Raw genomic sequence first — 26,288 nt, 5'->3', positions numbered from 1 at the left:
GGTAGCCGGGGTGGCTGGTAGCCTTTTGGGATGTGGTACATATAGCTCGAGCTATCACAAAAAAGTACCATCTCATTCCTGTAGATGCAACCTGAGAATCCTCATATTTGCTCATTAAGGGGTTGCAAACCCAATATGCTCTAAACCAGCTGCATGAATGAGCTCAGTGAGTCCCTTGTGATAGAGCAGAATTCAGTCTCACTTAAGCCCCGATTCAGGAGAGCACTTAGGCACGTGATGCCTAGGGTCTGATCCAATGCTCCCCCTGAAGTCAATGGAAAGACTCCCCTTCACTTTTAGGATCTTTGGCTGAGGCCTTTTACCCAATCCATCTGCCCCCACCCTCCATACAACCACAGATTGTGTGGGCTGCAAGTGATGGTGTATTATACAGAAGTACTTTATAAAAGGAGATATCAGATTGGCCAATGAACGTTTCTAGGGTGGAGAAGCCTGTTTGAATCACTGTATTTCATGAAGATGGGAAATGTTTTAATTATTAATTTTAACAATAGTGTTCGCCATATTAACACTCTAATTAAGTCAGACCTAGTATAGTTGCATCCTTCATAAATATATGCCAGGAAGAAAACAATCTTTCATGAAATTCCATAGCTGGTTAGTATTTGTATTACAACAGAACCTCAGGCGTCAGCCAAGACCAGGGCCCCACTGTGCTAGGTGCTGTAAAAACACATAAGAGACAGTCCTTGCCCAGAGGAGCTTTCAGGAGTGACAGACAAAGGCTGGGAGAAGAGTCCCAAAGGCTGCGTAATGCTTTGTCTTTCTAGCAAGTGAAAAAGATGAGATTACTGACTCAGCTGAAGCTTCTGTCTCACTGATGTTTCCTAGACTTGCTGACGCACAGCCACTCAGAATCAGCTCTGATCTAAACTCAGGTTTTCTGTCTCTTACCACTTCTGCTACATCAATATCAGAAGGCTTTGATCCTGCCAATGGCTGTGCCCAAGTTCATTCTTCCATAGACACAATGCCCCATTGATTTTAATGGCGCTCTCAACAGTGCCGAGGTCTGCCTGCATGCAGGAGCACGGCCTATATCTTTATGGTATTGTTTACTGTTGCCTTCAATCAATGCTGAGTCATTTGTATTTTCAGCCACCATCTTGGTTTTCCCCTTGCCAGAGTGTCTGGTGAACGTTTGGCTCTGATATAAATGCTTCCCTGGCTTGACTGCATTTTTCACCCACGTCTTCTCACCCTTGTCTCCTTTCACTTTCTTACCTGCCTTGTAGTATTTATTATGTTTCTGAGATCCTCATGTCTAGTATTCCCCATCTTGCCAGGTGTCTGTCACAGAGATTCTCATTTGCCCTCTGTTCTTCCCCTTTCGCTAGGGTATGGCTTTCATTCGGGGAAAGAAGTAGGAAATGGGCACTTCAAATAACAGTATTTGAAAAACAAAATGTATTCTTTTTTTTTAAATCATCATTCTATGATCGTTTTAAAGATGGTTCAGAAGTGAGATCACATGGCATGTTAAGCTAAAAAGTAGCATTCTGCTCAAAACATCAGATAAGATACAGCAAATTATTTAGGACCAGATTCTCATACTACTAATGCTGGGTAGTATCTTACTCTGTGTGGCAAGTCATTAAGCCATAGCCTTAGCTGGTTAAAACTGGCATAACTCCACTGACTTCAGTGGAACCACATTGATTTACACTCCCTCAGGATTTGGCCTATCAACTTCAGTGTGGACACTCATGGAGTAAGATATTAGTCAGTGTTAATAGCAGGATCTGAACCTGGTCTTTTGTGAGTTATATGAAATTAGCTGCAGCTAAGCCCAAATGCATTGTGAAATTGCTAATATTTAAGAGTAAAGTTCAGATTGTTTCATCAGCAGTACAGAGCATGAAAGTGTCAAAAATTCATTGTCGAATTCAGTTCAGCTGAAGGGAGAGGCATTGGTACCCAGGGAACTGCAAACAGCTGTACTTAAAATGAGCGGAATCTTTTCCTGAAAGCTTTATCCATCAAAGAACAATTTGATCATTTTCATTCAGACTCTCATAGTTTTCATGCTTGTTAATTTTGATCAGCTTTATGCTTCGAACTAATGGCTGGAGAGGATACCGAAATACAGACCTTTCACAAGAGAAGTTTTCCTTATATAGGTGTTTCTGCCCTAGTTAGAAGCAAGGGACACCAGAAATCTCCCAAGAAAGCCATTGGCCCAAGATGCTGAGCCTGATTTTCTTGAACAGGTTCAGACAAACAAATTTCAGATAAAAGTGCCCAAATGAAGATACCGATGCAGATTAACCCAAAACACTGAAGCCCAGATCTGCAAAGTTGGTTAGGCCCATAATGCCTATTGACTTCAGTGGAAATTAAGAGTCTAAATACACCTTTGAGGATCTGGGCCTGAAGCACCTCTTTTTGATGCTTCAATAGTTTTCTAGTTGTTCATTTGACAAAGAGCAGGATTTAATAAGACAGCAATACTCTGCACCTATATAGCAATTTGCAATCAAAGACCTCAAAGAATTTTACAAAAGTAAGTGTCCTTTACCCCCATTTTATGGATAGGGTAAATGAGTCACAGAGAGATTATCCTGATTTTCAAAAGCGCTGAGCATCCCCCAGTTGATGGGTGCTCTTTGTCTACCCTGTTGAATGTTACAGCCTAAGTGACTTACTTAATGAAGATGGTTACGTACCACAGTCGGTGATGGTTGAGGTACAAGCCTTGGTGGAATAGTGTCAACACAGTGCCATAGTCAGTATTAGAACTTTAGTTCCCTGACTTCCAGCTACAGGTTCAATCCACTAGAGATATGGCCCCAAAACGTCGTACAAGGGTGCTCCAATTTTGAATTCTGAACTGGACTTTGTAAATGGCCCCTGTCTTTATTATGGAGTGAATCCAAATCCCAGATATAAACACTCCTAAACTTTGGGTTGTTGGCAATCCTGAATAAAATGTTACTTCTGGAGCCCATTTCTTTGTCAGATTAATTCTGTGATATTAATATGAAATATTTGACTTATTAAATCTCGTCACTTGGAAATGGAGATTAATGTTTCAAGAGCGAGGGAAACATTTAGCTTTGTTCTTTGATGAGAAGACTCATTCTGCTTTCCACACCACCTGTTGAATCAACATCTGCAGTATAACTATGGCGGTTACAAGCGCTCACCTTGTGCTTATGACATAGCAACCCTAGAATTACTTTGCAAACATTTAAATTCGTCTTGTTTTTGTCAATGAAGGGAGGAGGCTATTAATGCAATATTACCTGGGCCTCAGATATACATCACGCACTGACAGGGAGTCAGAAGAAATGGTATTTAATTATAGTGTACATCAAAATTAATTTCATTCCAAAGATTGCTTTCCAGTTCATAATGATTTATTACTTGTCGTCCAATAATTCCTACTAATCCCAATGAGGATCGGGACCCCACTGTGCTAGGCATTGTACAAACACAAAAGGAAAAGATGGTCCCAAAAAGAGAATCTGCTGCTTTTATATTTAGTATTGATCATTCTGTTCATAGGAAGACTCTAATGAGGTTTACCCTTTTTAATTGCTCATGGAGTTTGGAATTAAGGCACTAGATTAAAAAAAAAATTCAGAAGTATCTAAGTGATTCAGGCGCCTGTCCCATTTTCAAGTGACTTCGGCATTTAGGAACCTAAGTTTCACTTCAAGTAAACAAGATGCATGTTCCTAAGTCCCTTTTGAAAATGGGATTTAGGCACTTTTGAAAATTTTACACCAGATCCTTAGCTAGCGTAAATTAGTGTAGCTCCATTGATTTCAATAGAACTACACTGATATACAATCAGCTGAGGGTCTGGCCCAGTATCCCATTTTTCCTATAGTAGCTACAAGCTGGGGAGATGCTAGTTGTCTGATTTATGTTCTAGAGTGGTTAGCAGGATGGAGAAAAGGTCCAGTATCCCCAAACTTGGAGTGAGGAGGACCCAGGAATTTATTAATTGTGTGCTCCCCTCCTGGCTACTAGTAGATCATCTGGTCTCCTTGCCAAAGGCCTTAATTCTGGTCCCTCCGACATTAAGGAAAGTTTTGTTATTGATTTCAAAGGAAGCAGGATTAGACCTCCGTCTTCTGTTGAAATGAATTTGGAATGGGAAGAGAGAAAAAAATTGTTAGCTACAAGCCCCTCCAAAATGGACCTTTTGCAGGACCGGTGCCAGGGTTTCTTGCGCCCTAGGCGCACAGCCATTTCGTCGCCCCGTGCACCGCTCCCGGGGCTCCGGTGGAGCTGCCGCAGCCATTTCTGTGGAAGGTCCGTTGGTCCACAGCTCCGGTGGAGCTGCCACAGCCGTGCCTGTGGGAGGTCCACCAGAGCCGCGTGGGACCAGCGGACCGTCCGCAGGCATGCCTGCGGCAGCTCCACCAGAGCCGCGGACCAATGGACTCTCTGCAGACACGACTGCAGCAGGTCCACCGGAGCCGCCTGCCGCCCCCTCTGGCAAAATGCTGCCCCCTAATAATGCTGGCGCCCTAGGCGATTGCCTAAGCCGCCTAAATGCAAGCGCCGGCCCTGACCTTTTCCTTAATAATTCTCTCCTCTTCCTGGAACTAACTTTCTCAAATACCTCTACAGCCAACAAGTAAAGAACAGGCCAATACAGCACCTGCCAGTACATCAATGGGTGGCAATGGAGATATGCCCTCAAAGCCACCACAGCCCCTTTATGGTCATTTTCCAGCATGTACATTTCCGGTTTAGGGCCAGACTGTGATACCTTTATCCATATTGGACTAAGTAGTACCTCACACTATGCGTAGTCCTACTGAAGTCAAAGGCATTACTTGGTGAGCAAGACACTACTCAGTTTGAGTCATGGTAGGACGAGGCCCTTAGTGGCAACGTATGTGATTGTCAGCATGAAACACTCACACTCCTGGCACTACAGATATTTTATCCAATTGCAGAGGAGGGAAAGCCAGCAACAGGCGAGGAAGTGGCATCAGAACTATGCCCTTGGCTTGTTAATTGGAAAGGCAAAGTTAACAAGGCTTGCCCTACAGTTAAGTACAATGTAAAATAACTGGCTTATATTAACAGTTTTTATTGAGCAGAAGACCAGGTGATATTAGACACCAAACCCTTTCCCACTTCCTGAGGTGATATTGGGATTTCACTTCTCACTTTTCCCTCCTGCTCCAAAGAAGATCAGGATTTCTCCAAACCCCTTTGGAGGTGTAGAAAGCTCCCGCTAAAAAGTGTGGTTACCAGCCCATTCAGGTACACAGCAGCAAATGCTACAGGCTTCCTTGAAAACTGCCCACACCTGTAAGCTGAAAACTCCCAAAGCAGTCCACAGGTTTTAAGTCCCTCTTCCCTTGCCCCTAAACATTTTCACTCAGAATGCCTACATGTCAGGGAATATCATAAGTTTTTGAGCTCTGCATATTGGCAGTAGCCACCAGGTAGATGGTGCATTTCATGGTCACTGAGGAGCCAGCCATTGGGTTATGTATTTCATTCCTGGTCCTTCACTAGATTTGGGTTTATATTTGTCTGGACTATTGACCAAACCACAATTTATCAGCCTTTAGTAGCAGCTGTACAAAGGATGAGCTTATGTCTGTCCTCACAAACACTGGTTGACTATCATCGTTGACTGGGCCCAGGTGTTTCCTCATGATTTTGTTCATTTAAAGAAAGAAAAATAAAGAAAAACCTTCAGTTCTGACCTTTACAAAAAGAGAAATAAGAAAAATGTTGGCAATATATACAAGTGGGGAAATTGCACTTAATTACAGTAGTTTACATCCATTGGACAAAATTTACTTCTTTAATATAACTCTATATTTATAGATGGAGATGGAAGGATTGGAGAGGAGAGAAGTTTATCTATATTTACAGTTTAATTGGCTCAGTTCAACAGCACATGCGATTCCTTCGTCCAAACTCCAAGTAACAGCTCCAAGTCTCATCAGTCCATTTGGTGAAGGAATATAACTTAAATATGTTTGATCTTCGTCTTCCTCTTCTGCCAGTCATCAGTACATTTTGTTCTTAATTTTCTCATGAGAGCCAATGCCCTCTCAAAGGCAAATACTTACAATCCTCAAGACGTCTCTTGGAAATACTGTGTGAAGGAAATGGAAAAGCACAGTCTCTGGGAGTGGGCACTTCAGTCCTGGCAAGTCACAGAAGGGTGGCTATTAAGTCTTGAAGCTCTAGCTCTTTTTCAGGTTAATGGGCGTCTCGCTAAGGCACTAGACAAGCTGGCTGAGCTTCACTATGGCAACACCCCTCGCACTTTGTTGGTTACCGGTGTGATGTTGTGGAAAACAAGTTCCCGTTGCTAGGTGCAGAATAAGTGAGGTGTGGAACATCACCAGGCTTGCAGGGGACACTGGGAGAGAAAGAAGCAGGAGGCATGAGTTAGAGAGAGTACAAAAAAGTGTTGCAACGTGCAGAGGTGGAGTCACTGGACCTGGATGATTTTATGACACTCGGGATTGAGCTTTCAGGACCATTCAGGTGTTCATAAAACATTCAGTGTGATACAGACAGTAATTCGTACGCTGCCTTTCCTTCCATAATATTATGGGCGCAGAACATTCTGTCCTGCACAAAGGCTCCAATGTGCCAAGCAGCCTCAGCTTCACGGAGTTCTGCTAGTATTCTACATATCCCAGTAAGTCCGTTTATTGACCCAGGCTAAGATCCTCAAAAGTATTCAAGACTAGCTCCCCTTGAAATGAATGAGAGTTAGTCACCTAAAGGATCTGGATCTTGGAGATCAGTCCCGTTTATACCAATTCCCATTAGCCTCAATGAACTCAAGGGGAAAATACTCCAAGGCTGCCGATTGGGCCCATAGCTCTTAGAAGATTTTTATGCAACCAGTACACTGGGTCCAATCCTGTCAGCTGACTTGGTAGTTAAGGACACTCATCGGAGCCTAATCCAACTCCCACTGAAGTCAGTGGGTGTTGGATCATGCCCAGGGTCTCAAGAGTTGCAATGGGGAACACAGTGGGAAAATAGTTTTCACGCCAGATGTTGCAAAAAAGGGCCTGTGTGTGCCCAGTCTATGGGAGAAATTGTTCCAAGACCAGTTCATTTGCCTTTGCAATGCTGCCAAGATCAGCCAAGCGTATGGAGGTCTGCTGAGTAAATGCAATCACACGAGTTAAAAGTCGCTTGTAGGGGGCAACTCATGTTACATATAGGCCATGAGTTATGATCCTCTGATGGCTTTCTTGTGAACTGCGTAAAATGAGTTGAGGATCTCAATCCCAGATCCACACAAGTATTTAGGCTCCTAACTTGCTGGGCTTCCGTGCCTACAAGGCAGGTGTCCACGTCACATCATCCATGCAACTGGTGCTGCCTTACCAGCACTCTCAGCAGAAAATGGGTAATGGGACTCACTTCTTGCACCTAGAGGTGGTCCCTCCAGATCAGAGTTGAGGCATATTGACCACTGGGGAGCATAGGAGATGCTTGCCTTGCTGCTGCTTCTGCTGTGTGGTGGTTACACGGAGGACTGCTGTCTCTGGTTTGTCTCACCAGCACTTACTAGAGAGAAGACACTGTGTACAACATGCCCCTCTGTCATTTCTTTTCTTGTCTGCTCGGTTCATCCTCTCTCTTCCCGTCTCACCTCCCCAGCCCCACTCCTGACAAGGCGCATGCTGCATTTCAAGAGAAGCTCCAAAGAAGGGAGAGAGGTGAGAGCATACACTGAACCACTTGAACAAGGGCAGGAGGGACAGAGCTGGAAGTTCCATGATCCTTCACTCTCCACTCCCTCCCATCTCGGCTACTCAGTTCTTCAATTTTCAGATTTTGGGTGGAGAACGAGAAAGCCTGGGGTGACCTTGTAGATTCAGTGAAACATCATAACAGGGAGATAAGGAGCTGCCAGGAGGCCTCTAGGACATGTCATTAGGGATGGGCCTCACCACTATCAGATGTTTGCTAATGCAATAAAATGGTGGCTCAGCCTTAAGTGTTGTCAAAGGAACTGGGAGTTATTTACCCCTTCCAAGTCTAAACATAAACATCTGATAAGAGATCAGCAGTGTGGTGCTCAGAGCTGAAGCTGGCAAGCCCAACCCAAAGGGGTGGCTTAACCGCTTAACATGGCATTCTGCACTGTTGAGCAAGAGACACTGGCAGTGTTCCTCTTCCCAGCAGGATGGGGATAGAGCACTACAACTGGCCCAAACGGCAGGAGAGGGAGGGCTGTAGTATAGCTCAGAGAGCAAAGCCTACCACCAAGCTACATAGATAAGCCCCATCCACTTTTGCTCAGCTGGAAGGATCCTGTGAGAAGCTAGGAGAGGGAAGATAAACCACAGATAGGCTTTGCATGAAATCTCTCCTGCGAAATGTCTTAAAATCTTATAAATACAGGAATTTGCATTGGCCATTTCAGACTTTCCTGAGAAAGGAGCAACCTGGCCTCCCATTTTTATTGGTCTGTCAATCAATACAGACTTTCCATCCTGATGAAGTCTAAACAGTGGCATTTATCTATTTAGGAATGGGAGTGGAGACCATCTGGGGCATGCCCTCTTCTAACTCTCTTCCACGCAAACACTGAACTCCTTCCAGATACGTTTCTTCTTTTGCACCCTTCTCTTCCTCTTGCAGCAGCCCATCCTCATATGATATTATAATGCTCTTCACCACACACCACCACCACAACAGTGGCTACCAAGAAAATGGTAGGCTCCTCCTCCTACTTTGACCTATTTAAGCCACCGCTTGTATGCGCCATTCTCCACTATTGGCTGGGATGGTCAATCTGCTCAAGTGAATAAGGTTCCTTCTACTGACTGCTCTGGCAACAGGCCTCAACCCAAGAAGATGTAAGTTTTGGAGATGAAGGTTCTGACTAATTCTCATCGCTGTGTATGTGCAATGAGTAGGTGGCCAGGCTGTCTTACGCATTCAGCTGTGGATGGATACGAAGCTATTTTAGCCCTGGGCCTTGTGCATTTAAGGTGAGTGTGTCTATTTGCACGTGGCTTGGCACAGAACTTTACCATGGGAACCACTAGCATTATGTTTTCAACATCAGCGCTCATATTCTTCTGAACACTCAGAGCAAAACTCCAGTTAGCAACCAGTTTGAGGATAGGGGTCAAAGGAGCATTGTGAAATGACACATATGAGATCAGGAAACAAAAACCTTTTTATTAAACAAAGCCTTTTGACTCTTTTTGTCATGTCAAAATAGAGCGTAAAATCGGTCAAATGATCAGCTGGTGTCCTAGGGCCTGATCCAAAGCCCCCATCTAGGGGGAGGCTCCCACTGACTTCCCTGGGTTTTGGAACAGTCCCTTAATGTCTTCTCCAGAATTCTGCTCCCCTCTTGCTAAAAGCAGTAGGTGGCAATGAAAAAAATATTCAATGATGTTTAAGATGAAAATTATTTCTCGTCTTTGCCGCTAATGGTCAAATGGTCCTTGCAGAATGGATCATAGAAAAGCGGGCCTATCTATGCAAACTTGGGCCTGGACACTTACTAATGAACTTTGTTTGGGACTGCTGAGGGTGAAATGTATTCCAGTGCACAGACCCTTGCATCACTCAACTCCCATGCTAGCCCTGTTCTTGTGGACTTAAAATGGGACTTAAGTGGTTCACTTGCCTGGTGCCTGGCCTGTGCCTATAGAGAAATTTCATTCTATGTTCAGTACAATTTGCAAGATCAGGTGCTATGGTTGAGTAACGTGGTATTTGCTTATTATGCTCAGCGCTTGTTTGCAGGGGATAAAATAAGAGTACATTTAAAAAAATTCAAGTAAAATAGTGTGCGGGGGAGGGGGAGGGAAACGAGTGGCTTGATTATCTTGGCCAGCCATGCTTCAAGGTAGGCTGATCATTCTCTCCAACGAAGGGCATAAGCCGTCATTAGGCTCCATGACAGGCCTAGCGGGTAGCATCGTGCACTATTTTGATTAAAAGAACATTTCCTGTATTCAGAGGGCTTGTTTCAACAAGCAAGCATCAAAGTCAACTAGGGGTAAGCCAGGATAATTAATCAAGAGAGAAGTTAGGGCTGAGCACACACCAGATGGATTGATAAAGCCTTTCAAAGGAAATGGTATTCCCTAGGAGTGCTGATGCGCCTGATTGCCCGACTGATTGAGATTTGTGGGCACAGATAAATGTTTTCCCTGCACACTACAAAGAGTGGGAAACCTGACAGGAGTCGCAGGGGCAGTGGGATTTGGAATTACACTTTCACCTTCCATTTTGTGAGAGAAACGTTTTGTGGCGGGTCCCACACCCGGGGCCAGATCGTCAGCTGGCATAAGTGTATCTCCATCAACTTCAAAGGAGCTCCGCCAAATCACACCCACTGGGGATCTGGCCCACTGACTCCAATGGAGCTGCATCAGTTTACACCAGCTGCGTGTCTGGGTCATTGTACTTGGTCTTACACAATCCTGTTTCTTTCATTTTTTTATGGTGGCAGAGCCTTCCCTTTGCCATCCTCGCAGGGAAACTTTAAGGACATGAGTGAAAATGAACCCAGGCAGCAATTCCAAACATTATTTGCTGTGCATTTGTTGCAAAGATTTTTCTCTTCCCACCGTCAGAGCTTAGCAAAAATAAGTTTATCTGGATACAAGTTCAAGGTTGTCTCCTATTTATCTAGTAATCGATAAGGGCCACATATTTCTCACAGTCCCCACAGCACTTTTTTTTTTTTTTTTTTTTTTTTAAAGGGCTATTGTCTGATCTGGACACTAAAAACGTAGGGCCTGATTCACCTTCACTGATGTAAATCTGATGTGACACCAATAAAGATTTGGGGGCTGTGGACCAGATTCACAGCTGGTATAAATCAGCATAGCTCTATTGACTTCAATGGAGGTGTGGCAGTTTTTACCAGCTGGAGATTTGGCCCAATAACTTCAATGCTGATACACACAAGCTGAGGATCTGGCCCCAGATTTGGATCTCATTTCCACTCATGTTCATTTAGTCTAACTCCACTGACTCTGACAGTTACTCTGGCTTGTCTCGCTTGCAGTTTAGAGCCGGTCTCTCAATATAATCATTCGTTGTCATTTTCAGTAAGCCTTGAATGACACCAGAAAGTCATTTTAATTCAAGGTAGTTAAATCGACTTTGATGGAGTTATGCCAGAGATGAACTTGGTCCATTGACTTTGCTGCATTTATCAAAGGCTCTACACACCACCTTCAAAAGATAAGCCTGGGAGCTTGAATTCATAACTTTGCTAGACACTAAATAACATGGTCTTCATAAAGACACGGGATTTATGATTTATTACAACAATCTGTAACCCACTAATCTCCCTCTTTATCCTATGACTACAGGGTGTTAATGGGCCACTTCATTTTCAATGGTCTTAGAATCTATGTGTTAACTACATATGCTAAACCATCTGTTCCATCTTGTAGTTAGCTGGGACACTCTGGATATCTTTTCCAGACGTGAAGAACTCTGTGTAGCTCTTTCACCACCAGAAGTTACCTCACCCACCTTATGCTTTTTAAAACAAGTCATAATAAACCAGCAGAGCTTGGTGTTACTTCCTCATGCTAGCCATTTTTGGGGCCAGGTTTCAAGAAGAAAATGAACTGGATTCACAATGGGTGACAGGTGTTGGGTTGAGAGCTCTGGAGAGTGGAGTGACATCCTCCGTATATACACTGAATAGCACAGCCCAAGCCACGCAAGGACAAGCTTTCCCCTACACAGATCTGCCAACACGCCTTAACTCTGCACTGGGATCACAGATAGAGGTAGGTGGATCGCTCACTCTCCACAGCCCATTCACCCTGGGCCCTCTCCTTTGAGTCTGCCAGTAAGAATGCCAGTTACCAACATGGACACTTGTGCACTATGAACAATCCTGAGACCACCCATTAATTTCCACGCAAAACATTCAGCTGCTGTGGTTTATATAATGAACTGGTCTCCTGGTAATTAGGGCTGAATATCAAACACTATCCACAAATAGCAACACACAGGCCTTTGGATCAGCTTTTGTGAATGCTGGTGTGGTCCCTGAATATCACTCTTAGAACGGTGGAGCTAAGAAGCAGACACTGGGGTCTATTCACCACCAAATGTATTGGCTTAAACTCCCATTAGCAACAACAAGCGTACCAGGGAAATACACCATTCACACTGAGAGAATCCTATCCCATTTTCCCAGCATGCGCTATTACCTGTTTATTGGAAGACATATTGGTTAATGTACTGATGCTGCTGGTATCTGTGACCACCATGGCTGATGGAAACCGGGAAGTGTGGGAATACTGGGGAGGCTCCTGCTTGTGTGCATACACTATGAAAATGAAGGAGAGAGACAGCAATCATATAAAGACCAGCTACAGTCTTCATGCAGATGCAAAGCAGTCAAGCCAAAAGATTTCCAACACATTTGTGGGTTGTTGGTTTTGTTTGTTTGTTTTTGTAAAAACAAATAAGGAGGAGTGCTTGGCGTCCTCCTTAGAGTTCTGGAGAATCCACCTGATTTCTCTGCAGCAGCATGTGGAGAGATGAAGGATTAAAATAGCCTGGTTTGATCCAACAGCTGTAGACCCTCAAACCACTTTCTGGGCAGCCATTCTGCTGGAGAACCAAATGCACAAGCAAGACAATGAGCAGGAGTGCTGGACAAGAGCACTGGAGGCAGCATAGGCAAATATCCTAGATGAAGTCAATGGGTGTTTTGTTTACCAGGCTGACCGGGAATGGAAATGCCTGAATTAAGAAGCAAGCTCTCTGTCCAGCTGAAAAGTGTGAAGCAACTTCCCATCCTGTTCTCCTCAGCCAGAAAAAAAGGTAAAAAAAATTCTTAACTCTGATTGGTTGTTTTGAAAGGCTTGTCAAAAACTGTTTGATAGAAAATTGGGTTTTCAGCTATTTTTTTTTTTTTTGCAAAAAATATCTGCTTGCTGAAGAAATTTTTTATTTTTCATCAAATAATGGAATTCCCCAAAACTGAAATATTTCAGTTATCAAATGCTGCTGCAGTGCCTCATGGGAGTTGTAGTTCAGGTTCCTCATGCTTTATTTCTTTTCTATGGCTGGTCTCCCAAGACAAACTTCATCTCCCATGATGCACTACTACCGTATAACTGCCAGGATGCACTACCTCCTCTCATCAAGAAGAGACCATGATGTATCCTGGGAAATGTAGTCTAACCAGGGAAGCTTGTGGAGAGAGGAATGGATGCACGAGGTGCGGTGCTTCTATATGGTGATGCCAACTTTTCCCAGTCTAGCACTAAAAATTTCCCAAATCTGGTGAAAAATTCACAGATAAAGCTTTTTACAGTGCTTCTATATCCTGGGAAATTTCCCCAAACCTGGGAATTTGTGAGTAAAATGTTTCAGCTTGGGAAATTGACAATTTTCATTCAAAACATTTTACTCACAAATTCCCAGATTTTGGGAAATTTCCCAGGATATAGAAGCACTGACAAGGTTCCTGAACTTTAACTCCCATGAGGCACCACAGTAGTATTTCACAGTCTAACTATTTTAGTTTTTGGACAAAATATTTTGCTGAAAATCCAAATTTTCTGTGCAAAACAAACACACACCCCACCTCCTTTTGTGACCAGCTTTAGCGTTTAGCAAGATACTCCATCTGCTGCTGCTGTCAAACCTCAGTTGAAGGACCTATGTTATAATCACCAACCTGCTGGCCAAGGAGAACTGGAAGAGTCTTCCCCTCAAAGTCTCTGCTGCTCTTCAGTTGGCCAAAGGCTTATTGTTTAATTACATGAGGCCACTGCCCAGTAAAACTAAAAGTCAGGAATAAAGGCCATGTATTCCATTTGGCAAAACACATTGTTAGTCACAAGGACTAGGCAAGATGTTTTAAAGAGATTTGTTGTTAAGCCCGAGACATGCTACAGGTGAACTACACTTGAAAATTTAGTAAACGTAACGGGAGCATACACTAGTTTACAATTACACTGGGGTCTTGGAGAATAGTAAAATTGCAGGTCACTTATATTATGCAATTGGGCATCTCAACTGCATTGTACATTTAAGCATCTTGCAGAACACAATCCCAATAATTTGGGGAAGAAAACCCTGGACACACAAGATTTCTTACTCTAACCTAGGTCATAACCTATTTTAAAATGTTTTTTTCCAATGATCATGCGAGTGTAAATGAACTAGCACAATCTGAAAATTGTTGTTCTTAGAACTGTAATATGAGAAAAGCTCAACTGAAAAAAAAAAACAGATATAAAAACAAAGGCATCATTTGCAGAACATACAGGTAGGTAGTTCATCCTCCCCCACATACCTATGTTCTAACTTCCTCCCCAAAGTGCAAAGAGCATAATAAGTAAAATGAAATGGTTGGGATTGTCAAGGAGACTCAGGGAGTTAGGCACTTAAATCCTATGGACTTTTACTGACTCCCTTTGAAAGCCCTAGCCAATAAATACAGGCATATGGAAAAAGAGTTATCATCTGTTGCCTGCCCAAATGTCCACAGAGCTAAGCCTGTTTGTTTTTCATCACCTGCCTGGCCCCCTAACGCCAATGATCACATTGAGTGCACCTTAAAGGGGTGGTCCTATCAATTGCAGTTAGAGAAGAACTCAAAATCTCCTTGGATAGCACAGTGCAGGCAAGCACATGCGCTATGGGGACATAAACAGAAGATTCTCAACCAAATTCTGCTCTGATGTAAATCCAGAATAATTTCATTGACGTTATTCTGAATTTACACCTGTGATCGAGAGCAGAATTTGGCTCTTGGACTTGCAGGCTGAGTATGAAGGAATAAGCTTATGCAGCGGGAAGGTGCACTCTGTATTCTAAAAGAGGAGCAAACACATGTACTATGGAAGGCTGAGATGGGAGGGGCGTAACAATGGGGAGCAGACAACATTCATTGCCATGTGTTGGCTCCCTCTGATGAAAGCTGAGTCACTTCCTCTTTGGGTTCTCACATAGTCCTAAAAGGTGAAGTTCTGGGGTTTTCATTCCCCTGATGCTCTCTGGGATTAAAAATTCTTCCATGATGCACCCTTTTTATCTGACTGCTTTAGCGCTAAAGAGTTTGTGATTCCCCCACTTTGGAAAGGAAATGTCCTAACACCTGCCGGAGAAGATGACCCAGGTCATGAGTTAGAACCAACTAGCCGGAGGGGTGGAGAGGGCAAGGAGGGAGAAAGCAAAGTTAATTCAAAATGTATTTATGACAATTGGCAATTATAATGCAGCTAAATCCTTCCCTTCAGGCCTCAACAAATACCTGACAAGATCCTTACTGTGTGAATTCTGCAACTGAGTCACTGTGGCCATAAAAGGCTGCTGTGTCATATGGCTGGGCGACTGCTGCATGAGTGGCTGTTGATGAGGACTGTGTAGCTGCTGGGAAAACTGGACTGGTTGTAAAGCTGCCAGACTTCCGGCAACACTGTTGATAACAGGGACGCTCTGCGCCTGGGAAGTATTTAGACCTATGAGAACAGAGGAGAATGAAACAACATGTCAAGATTTCAGTGCCGGTGGAGTCACAAACAGAGAGCTGCTGCAGTGGAATAAAAATCTAGATGAATGTTATCTTCATACATTAGAGATACCCACAAGGGGTTGTGCTGTACACAGTCTGCTTCTCTCTGCAGTGCAGCAGGGTGTGCAGTAAACCCTAGTTAAAAAAAATCACAGGGTTTTATCCCCCTCTCAAATACATCTGTTCTCACAGCTTTCAGTGGAGTTCCTCCTAGTTTATGCCCAGAGCAGCTGGTCAGATCAGGCCCTAAACATTCTGGGTGAAATCCTGGACCCATTGAATTTAATGGCAAAACTCCCATTGACTTCAAAAGGGCCAGGATTTCACTCACGGCACATAGCCACTGCTTCCCTTCCCCTCTGAACTTGGTGAGGAAACACCATAGCACGTGGCAAGACCACAAAGTGCGTTAGTGCTAGGAGTGAAGAATGTTACTGTATCCAGCTGGAACTACAGAGGAGGGGGAATTCAGAGTTGCAGAATGGAGTTACTCGCATACTGTTTCTAAACATACCAGCCGAGGGGATAAAAGCCCTATCAACAGGAATGTATTGAAACTAGAGCACGGTGAGGCACTTACTTTGCGCGATTGCCATGACGCCAGAGAGCGGTGTCATGATGAGGTTCTGAGACTGTTGTGGGTTGTGATGGGGCAAGCTGTGGATATTGGTCAGGGTACTTACAGGGGGCAGCCCACCTCCCGAAACAGAGATCTGTCAAGAAACCAAAAGGGACAACAGACATCAGAGGCGCAATGGACAGGAGCTGGGTGACAAAACAGCTTCTAGACAAATGAAAGTGACTTTGGCTAGGGCCAGCCATACAGAAATGACTCCCTTCATGCATGACTAGGCCGCTCACAAAAAAGACAAGCAAAATCATCTCACGGAAAGTGACTCAGTCAGTCAGGAGAATCCACAATTTCTGTCAGTTGGGAGCTCTGTGGGGCAGGAACTTGCTTTTTGTTCTCTGTTTGTACAACACCTAACACAAAGAGGTCCTGATCCGTGACTGGAGCTCCTAGGTACTACTGCAGTAGAAACAGTTAAATAAACCACAGCAGCAACAGTGAGAGGCATTTCAGGAAACCTGCTTCCACTGCTCCCATCAGTCAACCAGATCCTAAATTTTGGATCCTCAAGTCACGCTGCAAAAACTCATCTTTTGTGCTCAGGCCTTTTCTGAGTAAACAGCAATGTTGCCAGTTCTTGAGAGTTCATTGCAATTTTCTTGGTAGTGTTTTATTCTTAAAGCCTCAGATCCTGGAGCCATGTGATTATGGGAGAGTCTGAGATTCATTAAAACAACCACCACCAAAAACCCAATAACTTTCTAGCCCTCATGGTTACAAAAGAAAGGTGGAAAATTTGAATCATAAAGGTTAAAAATGCCAAAGGCAAAGAACAACCCCAAATGTATTATTTTTTAAAATTTCATTAATTTTTAAGCCAGTTTCATCATTTTAGGGGGCCAGACTCATGATTTTTGAACTGTTGCAGCTGCCAATACTGAAACAGGCTCTATGGTGGAGGAATGCAAGTTAAGTGAGTCTGGTTAGGGTTAGGCTCCAATTCAGCAAGGTACTTAAGGAAAAGCCCAACTTTAAGCATGTGACTTGTCTCATGGACTTCAAGGGGACTGCTCCTGTGCCCAAAGTTACGACACATGCTTATGTGAACGTCTTGCTGAATCGAGGTCTTGATGTTTTGGACAGCAACCCAATAGTTCATACATGGGTGCCTGAAATGAGGTTATTTAGGCCTAGCCTGGATGGGAGAGACGTCCCAATTACAGCCTTCAATATAACTGCACTTCTGCAACCCCTGGTGCAGACAGGGCCAACTGCTTGCCACCACAATAAGCTTTCCCAGTGCATATTGTGGCTTTCCTTGTCTACAATGCTGAAGGTTTGCACCAGTGTCTGAAGTTGGGGTCCCTGATGCAGGCAAGTATTCAGATATCTAAATAAAACCAGTCTGATTATCAGAAGTGCTAAACATCCACAAATTCCACCGACATCGATGGGAGCTTCAGGTACTCAGCCCTTTGAAAAATCAGTCCACTTTATTTAGGTACCTCAGTGTGGATTTAGAGACACTTCGGGGTTCCAGGTGTGAAATTTTTGGTCTCGGTTTGCAAGTGTATCATGCACATGTGAGCTTGAGATGGGCCTTGCTTCAACTGAAACAAATATATCAATGCATTTCAGAGCATGAGAATGAGTCAGATTTTCTTATCCAGTATTTTCCCTTTTCAAAAAGTTCTTCAAGGCCAGCTTACACCACAGCGGATGTGCAAGTCAAACAATCAGTCACAAAATCATGGAACTCCTGCAGTCTGGGCTAATTTCAAACTTGAGATTAGGACCAAAAACTTGAACCAAAAGAAACAAGCTAGAGATCACATGACGAAGAAAGTATTCAAACCACATCATTAGAACACCCCTCCACTGAGTTTCCATAGCTGTGATGGTAAAAGGCAATGAAGGCTCATAAAACAATGACAAGCCCAAACTCCTGACAGGTTCAATAGCATGTGCCTCAAAAAAACCCAACACAACATTATCTTAAGTTGCAATGACTTCCTTGGCTGTTGTTAATTCAATATGGGATATTAGAGAAACATGTTTACTCACTGGAAACCACAGCCCACAGCATATTTGTGTTAAATAACTTGCAAGCACTAGCTAGCTCTGCGGAGGAGATCAGAAATAAACGGGATGACAGCTCCATACTAATGGATGACCATAAATGTTGTTGATGGTGCTGTGCATCCTGCACTCAGTGGGGCTGGTTGAGCACTGCATGAAGATGGTAAAAGCTTTTACTGCTGTGCATGTTTCTGTGATGGTTAAAATTGGCTCCATTTTAACTGTAACTTGTTAAATTTCAAAACAAGCACTGTCGTGCTTTTTCCCCCAGGCTGCCCCTCACACTTGGGAGGAGCAGTCTGTAAACATCTGCAAAACTACCTCATTGTCCTCCTCCAAATCCTTCCAGAAAGCTCACCTTTGCTGTGATGGTTACAGAAAATTTAGTAACAGATAGGCAGCTAGAGCGCAGAGACCACTGGCTATCATCCTGCTGACCAGTCTCTTCTAACTGTGCTACCTCCATGTGTCTGTCTGTCTACGCACCTGCTGTCTCTTGTCTTATACGGAGATTGTAAACTCTTTGGGGCAGGGACAGTCTTTATTCCGTTTGTACAGCACCTATCCCCACGTAGTTCCTCTCTGTGACTAGAGTTCCTAGCTGCTATTGCAATACAAAAAAAATTAATTATATGTTGAGACTACTACTTCAGAATACTCTCCTAACTTTTAAAAGGAAAAGCTCACAATGCCTTATCAGTCATTTTGTCCATTTGATTTTTAATGCCTGATGTGTCATCTAGTCTTCTGGATTATTTTCTATGATTATTCGTGATCTGCTTAGAAATGCATGTCCCAAATTTTGGGGGCATGTGAAATCTGAACATAGGGGGTCATGTGCAAAATCCAGATCTCTCCTTGCAGTGAGTCAAACCTATATTCGGATTGAAAGGCTTTTACTGTAGGAAGTTGTTAGGAATCTGGATTAAGATTATGTAGTTTGGGCCCACTGAAATTTATTACCCATTGCCACATATCTTTTTTCAAAGGCTCTCATTAGGGAAGTACTTGAAGCCAGTTTCCACTGTCTTAATCTATATTATGACCAGGACTCATTTATAGTTTAAAAGCTTGTGTGGGCCACCATCACCAACAGAAGCTGGTTCAATAAGAGATATTACCTCACTGATCTTGTCTCTCTAATACCATGGGACCTCCAGAGTTAAATCCATAAACTGCTACAGCTTGAACTACAGAGCCTTGTTTACTGGGTCTGTAACTAGAGCTTGGTATTTTCAAAATGTTAAAAAATAAATTGGGTCAGACCAAAGCCTGAGGTTTTTTTGAGATTTTTTGGGAAATTGAAGTTGAAATTTTTTTTCTTTTTAGGTCAATCAAAATATTTTGTTCAGCTATCCAACATTCTGAACTGGTTTTGAAGGTCTTAAGAAAAGAGAAGAGATTATTTTGGTATAAAAAAGCCCTTTCAAACTGAAAAAAGGAAAAACATTTCATTTTTTTTAAAGATTTTCAGACAATTAGGCGAAATCAACATGAATTCGCAAAATGTTTTGGTGTCACCAAATCTGTATTTTTTGCCCTCCAAAAAGAAAAAACTTTGGCCAAAACTATTCCATTCGTCTTGAGCAGTAACAGATTCCTATCCTCTGTGGACCAGGTGCAGAGGAGGACCAGTTACACACATCGAGCAGCAGATTACGTGTGTGTTTTGGGGTCAGACAGGGGAAGGGGCTTGCTTGTAAAGAAACTGCTTCCCTGGTGAAACTTAGAACTTTGTTGGGCTTAAGAAAAAAAATAAATGAATGAGCATTTTATCAACACGAATGTCATCGGCAGCGAAAAACAAACAGTGATCCACCCACTGTGCTACTTTACAAGGCATTCAATCAATAAAATGAGAACGGGCCTGTGTCAGGTTTATTGGCTGGGTTCAGAATGTACACCACTACCTGGCGGGGAAAGCTACGGTCAGAGCGCCGCCTCTGACTCCTGGCAGCTGGGATTTTTTTTTACCACGCCCCCCCTCCTCCAGCCCTACAATGCTTCATTGTTTAATGTGGGCCTTGTGTGAAACTAAAAAAAAGTCTTGTTTGTTTTGCCTGCTGGGCCCTCTTATCTTATCAGCTTTGGAGCTACAATAGGCCAGGTGTACTCACCATTTTACCATCAGGCGAGAGTAAATTGTGGCCTGGGTCCAAACCTGCTGGGGAAACTTGCTGTAGGACGGACTGGCTGGTGGTCACCATGGTGTTGTTGCCATGGTGACTGATTGTCGAAGAGGAAGTGACCTCATTGTTCCCCTGCTGGCTGTATCGGACTCCTGCAAAAACAAGGCCAAGTGCGGTGTATTAACAACCCCTATCTGCCATACAGTCATAAATGGGGTTGATTGCACAACCTGAAACACCCTTGCCCCACCCCTGCCCTGGCCCTTCTCCAAGGCCCAGCCCCCTCTCACTTCATCCCCCGCCATCGCTCACTCTCCCCCACCCTCACTCACTTTCACCAGGCTAGGATGGAGCTGAGGGGTTCGGAGTGTGGGAGGGGGCTCCAGGCTGAGCCTGGGGCAGGGGAATGGGATGTACAAGAGCTGTGGGGTATGGGAGGGGGCTGAGGCAGGGGGTTGGGGTGCGGGAGGGGGTAAGGGGTGCAAGCTCTGACTGAGCAGTGCTTATCTTGGGCAGCTCCTGGCAACTGGCAAATCAGCTCCAAGGCTCAGGGGCAGCCAGGTGGCTCTGTGCGCTGCCCCTGCCTGCAGCACCGACCCTGCAGCTCTCATTGGCCAAGGTTCCCAGCCAGTGGGAGCTGTGGAGTCGGCGTTTGGGGTGGGGGCAATGTGCAGAGTCCCCATGGCCATCCCTGCATCTAGGAGCCAGAGGAACATGACGGTCACCTCTGGGAGCCATGAGGAGCCAGGGCAGGTAGGGAGCCTGCTTTAGCCCCTCTGCATCGCTGACTGGACTTTTAGCGGCCTATTAATCCCCCAGATTGGTTTCAGTAGCCTCCGGGAGATCGATTCCGGGAGACTCCCAGCCAATCTGGGAGGGTTGACAACTCTAGTCAAAGCATTTTCATTATATACGGCAGGTTAAAACAGCAGCAAGCAGTCAGTCAGCATAATATGGTGATGTTTCTGGGGAGAAAAAAGGTCATTTTTCATGGCATTTATTTAAAATAAATAATAATAAATAATAATAATAATAATTAAAAAAAAAAAAGACACTGGGATAAAACTCTTCCAATACCACACTGTCAGAGACCTCTATACATCCATTACCAAGGCAGCCACAATAGTTCATGATCTTGTTGCTCTGTGCCTTTTGTTACTAGTCTTCCGTGTGTGCTTGCAAAAACACCAGGCTTCATTACTGGTGTTTTCTTACAAGAACCACACAAGATGGGCTCAAGCGGGATCTAGATTCCTAACGCTCCAAAGCTCATAAGCAGGGCTGGCTCCAGGCATCAATGTAGCAAGCAGGTGCCTGGGGTGGCCAATGAAGGTGGGGGTGGGCAGCACATCTGGCCATTTGGCGGCAATTCGGTGGCGGGGCTGTCACTCCCTCTCTGAGGGAAGGACCTGCTGCTGAATTGCTGCCAATCGCAGCTTTATTTATTTACTTTTGGTGCTTGGGGCGGCAAAACCCCTGGAGCCGGCCCTGTTCATGAGAAAGAGCTCTTCAGAGCCAGACATTTGCTTTGGGCCTGTTTTATCTGAACCCAAAATGTTTGAGGCAGGGGAAAAGTTGGGGGTAAGTTTTGAGTTTGCTTCATCTCTCTCTAATCACTGACAACAAAAGCAGTGAGAGCAAGACATTGGGAAAGGGGCTTGAAATCTTTTGCCCCTTCATTCTGCTCAGTTGTGTCTTCTATATTACTTAGAATCTGGGTCTCAGAGTGGTTTTGGTTTGTTTCGCACTTACTTTCTCAGCCCTGGTTTGAATCAATTTAATTTGCTTAGCGTTTGCTTTTAAAACCTCTCATTTTGATGGCACAGATGTAGGAATTCTGAAGAAAAGGCATGACTGTTTGGGCTGCTCATTCACATGCAGTTATCCATAATGCTCTTCCTTCCAGGAAACAGTTATTTCAGAACCATGTTAAAGAATCAGAGAAAGCCGGTGATGCATAGAATCCTGTGCTACGTGCTTTGCTAGCCAGAATTGGGGAATGTTTCTCCCCGTCTTCCTAAATACAGGTTAGGGCAAAGTTTCCAGGGTGCCCTCAGCCAGGTCTTAATTGCACCTGCAATTTGGTTTTCATAATTATTTACGTGTGTAAATCAGACAGTTGGATGTCTCGTCCCCCCAGTTTGTGCATGCAAGTGCATTCCTATGTGCAAATGCAGCATTTTGCATGCAAAAAAGCCAGCAACCAAAACACAGAGGGCAACTGTAAACCACGTTGGTTTAAAATATATTGCTGTTGTTGCATCTGAATTTGCTTTTACACCACCGGTTCTTTTAGACAGGTTACCCACTACTCTGCAGTCACGCCATCTATTGCATCAGATCAGCGACAGGCAGAATGAGAGTGCTCAGAATATGCGCAGCACGGCTTAAGCCCGTCTAATTGCACTTTATGCAACATGTATTTGTTGCTGGACTGAGGCGTTTCAAGGCTGTAAAACCCTTGATGGAGAGCTTTTGTGCAAGGGACACCTTTCCACAGATGTTTACAACCTTTCCCCCACAGTAAAAGCTAGATGAGAGAAAGCCAACAAGAGAGAAAGTACACAATGTGTGCTGACAGGCTGGCATGCACCCAGGAGTCAAAGGCCCCAAGTCTGTTTTACTGTCAGTCAAAGTTCTGTCCCCAAATGGGTTGTAAAGACAACCCTCAGCGGAGAAGGCCAAAGCTAGTCAAGGACTCGCAGGGAACCACATGGAAAAAAGATGTCACCTCTGATGTAGTCCCAGCTGCTGTTATTTAACTGCAGACTTGACAGCAGGCCTGGGGACTGACCCAGGAAGAACCCCAGTACTCACTTCTCAGATTCCCCTGCACCCAGTTCTTATGTCACTAAAATTGTTTTTAATGTTAGTCCTGGTGCAAGTTGCCAGGCTGGCGCCCTGGTGATTCAAGGCCTTTATTTATCTGCACAATGGAAAGTGGCCAAACAAGATTCACCACCTTGTTACATCTATGACCGCCCCTCTCCCTGCGGCTGGGCGATCTCTCAGGGCAAGAGGGCATCCCATATCAATTCAGTTCTTGGTCTTGCTATCTTGAAACCTGATCATGAGGTGAGATCTGTGCAGGTGCACACCAACATCGTCCAAGAGCACCACTGGCTTCAGTGGGGTCTGCGTGGGTGCAAGGGTCCACCTACTGGGGAGGCAGTTGCAGTGTGCCCTTCACCCTGGTATCTGGGCCTCGCAGGTGAGATAACCCAGCGACATTCCAAAGAGAATTATTTATGATGATGTTTTTAATGACATGGACACTCTCCCCATTGTAACTGGATAGGAACCCCCTCCCCTCAACTAGGCTACAACTGCAAACAAGGTATCATACTCAGGAATTTGTCAGTGTTTATGACAATGTTTAAAAAATGGCTGACAATCAGGGCCAAAAATTAACTTCAGTTTTCTGGGTAAATATCAGGGTTGATACTGGTGAACAGGAAGACAGGAAAAAAAAGCACCATAATAAGAGAAAAATAAGAGTATTGAAAGTCAAAGCAGTTTAATGTATGGTTTACAAACATTAACAGTACGTACACACATACGTATCTTCCACTACATTGCTTTACTTTAGCAGACGGCCTTGCATTTACACTTCAACTAACTTATTAGGAACACATTTCCTAATGGTACATATTGGATTTTCTTACCTTAGTCAGTATTTTCATCTACTTACGTGGTCTAAAATTTGGGTGAAAATCAAGAGTCTATGCTACAATCACGGCTGCAACTTGAGTTGACGTACCTGAGCTAGCTAGCCTGGGTCCCAGAGCAGCAAAGCCATAGCAACCCATGCTTTAGCATTGGCTAGTCAGCAAGTAATTACCCAGGTTTCTGGATGGGCCGTGCTTAAGCCTATGCTGTTACAACTTCACCACTCCAGGACCCAAGTTAGCAATGTTAAAGCTAGCTCAGATACACCTACTCAAGCCCCAATCAGGTCCCATGACTGCAGTATGAACATGCCCACAGTTATAGCTATAGATACATCTGGACACTCCTGTCCTATACTGGTTTGGACTGTGAGATGAGTGAATCTGTGTCCCATGAGATGACTACTGCCCTTTTCTGTCCCCCATCTCCTGATTCTCTCAGCTATCGAAAAGTTTTCCTAGCAGCCCAGCGCAGTCTGGTTCTGACTTCCCTTCCAGGCCTTTACGAATCATGTTTCCACTCCGGACTCAGTCCTGAGACACTTGTGAGTAACAGATAGTGTTAGGGAAATAAAAGAATGACAGCTCCAAAGGGAAGAGGACATCTCAGCCCATCAAAGTCTACATGCACCAACGATCCAGTCTGGAGTTAGCACAATGCTTCAGTATAAATATAATCTGGCTAAAAAAATCCCTTGCATCGATAACCATAGGACTTGCAGTGTGTCATTGGAAGGCATCTACAGCAGATCACAAATAATTAACTGAGGAAACCTACTGGAAACAAACGCCGCTTTTACAAGGCCGCCTTGACAAATGCGGCATAAAAGCCATTTATTATAAACAGTCAAGCACTTCATATAACAAGTAGGTTTAAGAGACTCTCTTGGGAGATAGAAGTGACTGCTTGTGACAGGTACAGGACCGACAGCCCTGGAGCCTCATTGCCTCTGACTGTTCATAGAATAGATGCATCTCTGCTGCCCATGCTGTAATTGTCTCGCCATTGTTCCTCAGCCCTGACTGAAAGGAACAACACCTCCAAAAAGAGTCTGAAAGGGGTTCAGTCCCAGGGCCCGTTCCATCCTTAGCCTCTGTGCTGAGACTCCCAGTAAGAATGCTAGATAGCACCAGCTGAGATGCAGAGTCCTGTCCAGTAAGAAACTGGAGTGAGACCGCCAACTCATTCATACAGGCCACCACAAAGCTTTGAGATGTGACGAATATTGACAACACAGCATCTGTCATTGCCAAGAATCCGACAGGTTTTTACAAACATCTTTGAAATGCTCCAAGTTAGAGCTAGGTGAAATTTTTCAGCCAAACATTTCCCCCACACACACCAAAAAAAAATAAAAATAAAATAAAATCCAGATTCAGGTCAACTGCAATATTTTGCAAATTCATGTCAAATTCACCAAAATCATCTCAGTTCACAATAACTCACCCCCTCCCAAAATCCCAAGACATTGAAACATTTTATTTTGACATTTTCAAGACGAAACACTTTGATTTTGCAATTTGAAAAGACCTTTTGGTTTGTAATGCACTTCAATTTTCATTTTAAAAATGCTTTAAAAAGCTCAAAAAACAAACAAAACATTTTGGTTTTTGGTCGAACAAAATGCATCATTTGCTCTGTAACTTTTTTTTTTTTTTTTTTTAATGTTTTGTTTCACTGAAAAATTCAAAAAAAAAATTCATTTTGGGTTAACATTAAATATTTTGCCCTCAATTTTTCACAATGGCCAGCGGACCAAAAGTCAGTTATTTGTACAGCTCTACTCCAAGTCTCATTACCATCCTGCCCGCCCACTAACCTGCCTACCTACCTACCTACCTTCCTTTCTTAATGGCCTTGTGCCACTGCAAGGGCTGTGATTTGGAGCTACGGACGAATTGTAGGAGAGATGATTGCAGCTTTGCCAGGACATGTGTAGCCATCATATGATGGTGTGACAATATCACAAATCCCTGAATCTCACAGATACTGTAGTGACAAGAAGTTGTGAAAATATCAGGCTTTTCATGTGAGAAGGACCCAAGGAAATCACCACTGCCCTAAGAATTTAGGGCAGCTTACTGGCAGCCCCGTATAAATTAGAAAAATAAGATTCCTTACAGTCCAAGTGGAAGGCATCTGCCCAGCTGCCAACTCTCAAATGATCAATTTGCAGACACACCAGGTGGCTTAAGTGCAGCTCTGCATTAACTGAGCTGCCAGGGGCTACAAACTCAGCCGATTTCTTTGTGAGATTTCTGATACTCCTGCTTCCGGACAGAACCTAGCAGTACAGATGTAGCAAAAATGAAAGATAACAGGGTGATTGGGG

The 26,288-nt window shown here is 43.9% G+C and overlaps 1 protein-coding gene across 3 annotated transcripts in view; it reads right to left on the bottom strand.

The window, feature by feature from the left end:
- Nucleotides 1-3,348: 3,348 nt before the first annotated feature.
- The window catches only part of HNF1B (HNF1 homeobox B), a 61,667-nt gene continuing 38,727 nt past the window's right edge, over nucleotides 3,349-26,288 (bottom strand). For 2 of the 3 annotated variants that reach the window (XM_032779361.2, XM_032779363.2), the window contains exons 5-10: nucleotides 20,276-20,439; nucleotides 16,089-16,221; nucleotides 15,264-15,455; nucleotides 12,186-12,304; nucleotides 4,548-6,370; nucleotides 3,349-4,171 (exon numbers count right to left, since the gene is read on the bottom strand). In XM_032779361.2, the coding sequence (XP_032635252.1) occupies nucleotides 6,350-6,370; nucleotides 12,186-12,304; nucleotides 15,264-15,455; nucleotides 16,089-16,221; nucleotides 20,276-20,439 (629 nt within the window). In that variant the 3' untranslated portion in view covers nucleotides 3,349-4,171; nucleotides 4,548-6,349. Of the gene's footprint in view, nucleotides 4,172-4,547; nucleotides 6,371-12,185; nucleotides 12,305-15,247; nucleotides 15,456-16,088; nucleotides 16,222-20,275; nucleotides 20,440-26,288 lie in introns of all 3 variants that reach the window. The other variant, XM_032779362.2, reaches the window with a different exon arrangement.

Source organism: Chelonoidis abingdonii, chromosome 20, assembly GCF_003597395.2.
Source record: "Chelonoidis abingdonii isolate Lonesome George chromosome 20, CheloAbing_2.0, whole genome shotgun sequence".
Lineage (NCBI taxonomy): Eukaryota > Metazoa > Chordata > Testudines > Testudinidae > Chelonoidis > Chelonoidis abingdonii.
The sequence above is the reverse complement of the archived record's forward strand: the minus strand, read 5'-3'. Positions and strand labels throughout refer to the sequence as shown.